The sequence below is a fragment of the Pteropus alecto genome, unplaced genomic scaffold (assembly GCF_000325575.1).
Source record: "Pteropus alecto unplaced genomic scaffold, ASM32557v1 scaffold24, whole genome shotgun sequence".
Classification (NCBI taxonomy): Eukaryota; Metazoa; Chordata; class Mammalia; order Chiroptera; family Pteropodidae; genus Pteropus; species Pteropus alecto.
In genome coordinates, this window is record NW_006439192.1 from 23,645,174 (window position 1) to 23,653,059 (window position 7,886).

Below are 7,886 nucleotides of genomic sequence, written 5' to 3' on the forward strand. Positions count from 1 at the left end.
TACTCACACATACATACAGATACATGTTTGAGTCTTCACAGAAAAAAAGCAGTCACTGACAAAGTATCTTTTCATAGATATTTGTGTTTGCAAAGTGTTTCAATGTGGAAAAATAATTTTTAACTAAATTCTGCTTCTAGTTGAACACAGTGGCCATAGTAGTTTTAGCTGCCTATCACGTTCTAAACAAATTTCTTGATTTTGTTACAATAAAAGCTTTAAATACTATGATATGAAATTCCTCATGTTCCCTGTGTGAGGGCCTATTCTAGATTATGGAATAAAAGGAGTTCTCAGGGTACGGCTACAACAGCAAAGCTTTATGAGTATGCCTAAGGTCCTTAGTAAAATGAGTCACCCCTTGCTTATCCAACTCTTCTTCTCCAGTGAAGCATGCAGCTTGAAGAGAATTCTGGGCTTCCAGGTTTTACCCTGGAAATTGTGGAATGTCAGTACTGAGTTCTACATCAGGGACGCTAGGACACTAGCAACCAGAAACCCAGGCTTTCTACCTATTTATTTGATATTTAATCACAATAAACTCTTGGTTAGATAAAACAATTGCAGATTGCTTTTTAATAGCATCAATAAAATAACTGATCTCTCGGAAGTGCTGTAAGACATGTTTTCCTCGCCTCTGGATTAAGCTAGTCAACTGGTGTACTTAATAATGTTTGTCCTGGGAATGTAATTCGTGTGTATCTGTGTGTGTATGTGTATGCGTGTGTGTGTGTACAGCTAGTTTCATCTAGCAGACCATTTACCATTTAAATATTTGTAAGAAAAATAATTCATGAGAAGCCAACACACTGCAGATAAATAGTCCACCATTAGAGAATCCTATAAAGTAAATATAGTAATTAGAGATTCTTACATATAAAAACAAGTTACTCATATGAAGGTTACTGTGTTTATATGGCTTTAATTCAATTTGGTGAATTTTTTAGCTGAAAGTTTTAAATAATCATGTATTTAACCAAAATATTTTATTTTTTTAACTACTAATGGGTTATTGTGGAATACTGAAGCTTATACTGATAGCTTTAGTGTGCCTATTTAAAAATAAATGAAATAAAAAGTGCTAAACTATTATTGAATGGGGGTTGAAAAACATCCCTAAATGTTTCCAAATGAAACATCAGAGGCAAATTAGACCTGAACCCTTCAAATTGAGCCAGAAGCCCTTTCATATCTGAATAGGCACATTAAAATTAGAACAAGAATATTTCTCTTCTTGTAACCCTTCATTTTTTTCCTCTTTTACATGTAGTAAAGATAGAATTTGCTATGGTAGCTTCCCATGTCTAGGACAAGACAAAATAATAATAGAAACAACCGAGTGAATTCTGTGTCTGACAGGTTAAAAAAAAAAAACTGAACTGTGATTAGTTATTAAGTAATGCAAAAAGATGAATCATTTCACCAGTTGTGTGATCTGGGAGATTCTACTAGCTTAAGTGACTTTTAAAACAAGGATGCTTGGTATCTACTTAACCAAGCATATATCTAACTCTGATTTTCAAGCTTATCTTCATCATTGCCAGTTACACCAGCTTTCTGGCCATGGAGACCACCTTCATTTTCTAACATAAAGGGTCTCAAGTAGATCATGCTACCTCTCTCAAGCCCCTGACTGGGCTGAAGGGGCATATCACTCACAGCAGGTGAAGGCCTCATATTTAATGACTACTGCTTTCTAAGAAGACTGTAGTTCAAAGGGGCGCCGTCTGGCGATGCAGAATGCCACTTCTGCCCTGCGCAGTATGGCAGATGCAAACACTCCTATTGGCTAAATTTTTAGCAAACTGTCATACCTCATAGTAGAAAAATCTGTACTAAACTCAACTGCTGGCATTTATAAGTTACAGAAAAGACTCATTTCTTATCCCCTTCTCTTACTCTTAACCAATGACAGACACAAAGATTGCAATTTGCAATTTGTATTATGTTCTAAATTGACATTAATGAAGTCTAACAAGAAAAAGCGAGTTATTTCCCTAACCATACCAGGCACATACAAAACACTTTTGTGTTAAGTGATTACCTTCTTTTAAGTATGTGCAGTAAGTACCGATTAATGACATTAGAAAAATGTAATGAAATAATAGTAAAACACCAACAACTTTCAACACTCGTATTCCTCAATGCATACTTACATACGTACATACATACACACATACTGTACACAGGTGCAACGCATGTACATACATATGTATGTACATACATACGAACATACACACACACCTGCTATTTTGGGGATATTCATCACCGAGGAGAGAGCTCACGAAGCTTCTCCAAGTACATAATTTGCCATCTGAGGAGGTGCTGTCCAGGTGAGTAAGTATAAATTACGGTGAACTATGTCTTCAGCAAACCCATGACAACCTAGCATGATGATGACATCCTGTCAAGGCTGACTCAATGTAGGATACATATGCTAAGACCATGGACCAGCTCTGCTCCTACAAGTGTTAGCATTCGCTCGTCTTTTCATGGAACATGAAAGGTAAACTGAGGTTTCTTTGGTGATGGTCATTTGCTTGAATGGCAGATTTTTCTTCTGTTGCTGCGTTAATGTTGTCTAAATAAGCGTCTTCATCATCTTCATCCCTTCCACTACCCTCCAGGCTGTGTCTAATGCCATAAGCGAAGTAAATCAGGAAACCTTTAGAGAACAAAATATCAGTGTTTTAGGTATGTCAGAAAATGACTGAACATGGAAATTTAATATAGAACTTAATAGGGCTTTTTGGCTTCTCTTTCTGTGCTATTTTAGAAGAATGAAATGCAAGAATATGATACCCCACAGAAGGTCCTTGATAAATATTTTCCCAGTAGAATGTACTTCATTTATAAATGTATGTTTCTTTCAATAAGTGTTTTTCGGATGTTTATGTAGAAAAAAAATTATATTTATTTTCTCAAAACCCAATACTACACTTTAAACAAAAGGATATATAGAGTAAAATTTCCAATTACATCTCAAATACAAGTAGTGGATTATCAGAATCACAGTCAGTTATTTTGGGAAGCACACGCTGTGTAAACAAAGGGTCATGGGTGTGTCTTCCATGTGTTACTGTCACCAGAAAAGGACAAATAATTGTGTACAAAGCAACTATTTATTAACAGCCATGCTGATGGGGATTAGAAAAAAATGTAAGAATCCTCACGAAATAGTTGATTACTTATTGATATGTAGGCATTTTGCTGGGTTTTAGTTACAATTTCAAAAATTGGTTAAGAGTTTTGGGTTGATGTGAAATGCATTATAATTCTCCCCTTTAAAATAATGGGAAGTAGGCTACCAATTAGTGTTTTGGCATGTCCAATTGTTAGGAATGATTCTATTTCCTCTTCTGTCCTCAGAGGTTTGAAGATCCAGGCCTCCCTGTCCTCAAATAAAATTATCATAATCACTATGTTACAAAGAGACTTAGGTACAAAACGAGGGAGGTAACTTGGTCTAGGTCAACCAGCTATTAAATGGCAGAGGGGGATTCAAATATAGAATCTGGCTCTGTAGTTCATGCTCTTAATCAAGATCAAGTACAGTAACCCACAGTAAGCTACAATTTGAGGAGGGAAACAGTGATTTGTGGAAAGGCAGGAAGCATGGAGAAGCTTTCCACCAGATTAGAAAGAGATTCTTTTGGGCTCAGAGGAGGGGAGTGAGTTCTATAGTCCTGTGCTCTGAGGATTTGGACTCAGCTTCCTGGCAGCACCTGGAGAAGTGATAGGATCCCCAAAGGAATGGCCATGTCTTACACCCCCGAGGGTGTAACTGACAGGCAGGTGCTTCCTTTCAGGATCTTGCCCCTTTAGCAACAGAGCCACCTACCAAAAATGGTCACTTTGACAGAAAGAGAGAAAAACCTAGTATAACCTGTGTGGATGGATAACCTTTGACTCAAGGTACCACCATTCTAATTCCTTGGTGTAGTGTAAGATCTCCCAAAATATAGGCAAAACTCTAGTGTGGGTTTGGGGAGATAGGCAAAACTGACTGAGGTAAATCTCCCATCAACTCAAGTGGTCTGGTGGCTTAAAATTGAAAATAAGTTCATTTATAGCCAAAGCAAACACTTGCATACGTACACACAAGTGAATTAAGAAGAATTTCATTCTTCTTAAGCTAATGGGAGGACTGTCAAAAAACACAAATTCAAACTCCTCAGGCCACCAACACCAATACAGATTTAGCTCTCATTTCTCACTACTTCATCCCACATTTTTAAGATGGTTGGTGCTCAGTGCTTGGGTTACAACAAACTCTTAATTTCTAACTCAATTTTCACAGAGGAAATTGAAGAGGTCAAAATGAAAAACAATGTAATAGAGATATAAATAAACTCACTCATGTTATTTAATGCTAAATTCCCCCCAAGGGCCTAATAATAAGAAAATTAGATATCAGAAAGATTTCTTGCTACTAGTTCATTCAAAATGTCCCCAGAAATCCACTGGCACACTGGAAAGCACTGGCTTATGAATCAGAGTCTCAGACTGCCATTTATAAGTCAGATCCTTTGACATTTTGGGGCTGCATTTTTCTCACCCATTAAATTGGAGAAAATAGAATCTACAGGGTTCTACAGGGTTACTGAGAGAACTGAATTTTTAAAAAGGCATCTGAAAACATCTGGAAAAGTAAGCTCTCTGTTGTTCTAAAAATTGAGAAAGGAGGAAACTGGAAAAAGCCTTTATCTCCAGAAAGGGGGAAGAGATGCATTTCTCTCATCACTGTGCATAAACTTGGAAAGAGGGAGCCAAAACTGAGAAAGCTGAAATATTAAAAGACCCACCAAGTGCCATCCAAATGCTAAATCTGATCCAAGTCACTGCGCTCAACTGGACCATCAAGTAAATGTTCACCAGGATGCTGAATGCCGGCAAAAATGGTAAGAATGGAACCTAAGGAGGAAAAATACTTTCTTAAATATACTCAGATTCTGAAAGCACATTCCCCAAATTATTTTGACATGGTGGTAACTAATTTAACATAGTATACGCTTTCACTCCGTGTCAGTAAGTTTGCATTCTTACAAAAAGAACAACCTGAATAAAAGCCATTCTTCTGGAGAAAACTAAGGGGAGCATCACACTTCACACTACTTAACTGCGGCCCAAAGCAGCGGGGGATTTATCCAGCCTTCTAATGCCTGCCTCATAAGCGAGACACAATTGGCTTTAGGGTTTAGTTTAGTTTAGATTTTACTGATTTAGTTCAGACATCAATAGGCTATGCCTCTGGAGCTCTGGATACACACAACTCTCAGGAGATACTTTCAGAAAGCTCTCTTCAAACCTCACAGAATAAGTTCATTTGCAGTGGAATAGCTTACTGAGAGGGTCCTGACTTTCAAAAGTAAAATATTCGAATTATTCTTCTGCTACTGTAGATTATTTGACAAGAAATTTGTTCAGTATTATATAATATTGTGATAGGAGCATACTCAAGTTTCTGAAAAGGGCAGTAACAGTCAAAGTAGGGAGAATACTTATGACAAAAAGGAACATCTCAAAGAACTGTGATACTTTTGTTCATTGGTTAACTTCATAAGAAATGCTTTTTCCTTTTTTTTTTAAAGAAACAACTTACGAAAACTAATGTACAAGAGAAAATGTGCATAATACTTGGCATCTCTAATCCTCATTACACTTACCATAAAGGCTACTTTATGCTGATTCTGGGGCTGTCTCCACATGGTGAGAACGATGGCAATGAAGAGAACAAGAAACAGCACGAGAAGAGCAAGGCTCCATGCTTCCAGCCTGGCAAGAGCATCGACTCCGTAAGTGGTCAAAATACTCAGGCCTAAAACAAGAAATGCTGCAAAGGAGATAGGTATACAAAACAAAATTAGCATGCACACTTTACTCAGTTCAAATAGTCGATTTTGGTAAGATATCAAGTTCTTTACATATCTACTTGCTAAATACTAAGATTCTTCATTTTCATTATGGGCAGAAATAGCTAATTTCACCAATTTAAAAAACACTGCTTGCTGACTCATGACTGTCTGCCCCTCAGAAGTCAACCCCTCCTCTGGCACTCTACCCTCTTGCTTTTTCTGCTCATGTGCCATCTGGGTCCCCATCTGCTGCTGTCTCAGTCTTTATCACATGGATTAATGGGAAGTTGTTGGAAGAGGGGTTATTTCTCTTTTTTCAAGTGGGAAATGACAAGTCTGTCCATTTTCAGCAGTTGTAAACACTAAATGTTAATGTAAACAAATAATATATGATCTGCATTATTACTCCCTATTTCAGTGCTATCACCATCCACTCACCATATCTCTGACCATCAAGTCTGCAATAGGGGTCCCTCAGGGGAACCTGCACTTTCCCTAGCTTGCCACCAATAATCCTGCATTATAAAGCCCAGTGAGTATGAGAGGCATCTCTCTTGATATCCCTAGTGGCCAGGAGAGTTCCTGGCACATGGATGATGCTCACTAAATGTCGCTGAAAATATGAAAGATTACATAACTGTGGGTGAGCAGACCAAGATTTTCTATATTGCCTCCCAGTGTCTTTGGGTCCCAGTTCTCTGACTGGCAGATGTACTTGGACTGATGCTTTCACACACGGGGCTCCCTAACACCTAATGAAATGTATCAATATTGTACTTCTGCCACTTTCACCTCAGGGAATTTCTTCCTGTCTTCTTCGTTTACCAAAATGTGATAAATTTATCCTACTAATATAAAGATGTTATCAAGGTCTAGTGACCTAGTAGGTGGAAATTTCAGGGCTCCAGGTAGTTGCTCACATATTGTAGGGTCACGTAAGGCCTTTTGCCCTCTCTCACATCATACTGGCTCCACCTACACACATATAATAATGTATGCGGTGAAGAGCACTCACCAAGGAATCCCACCATAAAGCTCACAAGAGAAGCTGACTGTTGTGTAGGCAGAGCTGAGGGGCTGAAGAGGCTTCGCAGGCTGAAACCCTGTTCTTGCAGCATGGTGACCTGGGAGGTGCTTTCCGAGGCTGTGCTGGCACATGATCCCAGAGCTTCTTTCTCAGGAGAATATTTGGGCTGCTCGTAAGATAAGCCAGGCTGGTACCTATCTCAAATAAATGTCTGTGTCTTTATTCTCAAAGAGACCCTTGGCCCAAATGAAATACGCACCTAAAACTCTGAGATGTCCTACAGTGTCACAGCTCATGAAATAAATCAACACTTCTCATGGCTCTGGCCCCTGACATGCTCAGTCAGACCACAAACCTACTCAATGTGATATCAGAAACAACTCTCAAGTTCCTTTGATAGCCATTTAATTTGAAAGTTACATATTAGGTGCAGAAGAGAGTTACATTTTAAAGTGAGGCAATTGTGATAATAGGATGATTATTCTGAAATTATCTTTTGTCCAGAGGTAAAACAGCACAGAAACTCGGGTTAAGTATATGCTACAGAGTAACATACAGTCTTCTGTCTGGCATTCAAAGGCCTCATCACAATCAGCCTCTCTAGCCTCATCTCCCTCAACTTGCCTACTTAAGTCCTCTAGTTTCACCCTGACTAGCACATCTGGCCATTATGTCACCTCCCAACCCCATGCGTGCCATTCTCCTTCATTATCCTATCCTCTTGCTGTACAGCCTGTGTCAACATATCAGCCTGCCTCACCTGCTAGTACCTGCCCCAGCTTCCCCAATGTGGTCTCTTCTCTCTGAGCAGCCTTTACTTAAATTTAACATTTGTCCTCCATCTAAAGAAAAAATATGCTGAGAAAAAATATGCAGAAGTACACAGAAGAAAATGAAAACTAGTGCCCAGTGTTGTGCCAGTACTTTGGTATAATTTCAGCCAGGCATAAATGCATATATATAATATACATATATATATATATTAGATATATATATATATATAT

The 7,886-nt window shown here is 38.4% G+C and overlaps 1 protein-coding gene across 2 annotated transcripts in view; it reads right to left on the reverse strand.

Annotated features, from left to right (window-relative positions):
- Window positions 1-2,448: 2,448 nt before the first annotated feature.
- The window catches only part of SLC7A2 (solute carrier family 7 member 2), an 18,180-nt gene continuing 12,742 nt past the window's right edge, over window positions 2,449-7,886 (reverse strand). The window contains exons 8-11 of one of the 2 annotated variants that reach the window (XM_006916419.1): window positions 6,871-7,076; window positions 5,667-5,833; window positions 4,806-4,914; window positions 2,449-2,665 (exon numbers count right to left, since the gene is read on the reverse strand). In XM_006916419.1, the coding sequence (XP_006916481.1) occupies window positions 2,472-2,665; window positions 4,806-4,914; window positions 5,667-5,833; window positions 6,871-7,076 (676 nt within the window). In that variant the 3' untranslated portion in view covers window positions 2,449-2,471. The remainder of the gene's footprint in view (window positions 2,666-4,805; window positions 4,915-5,666; window positions 5,834-6,870; window positions 7,077-7,886) is intronic. The other variant, XM_006916420.2, reaches the window with a different exon arrangement.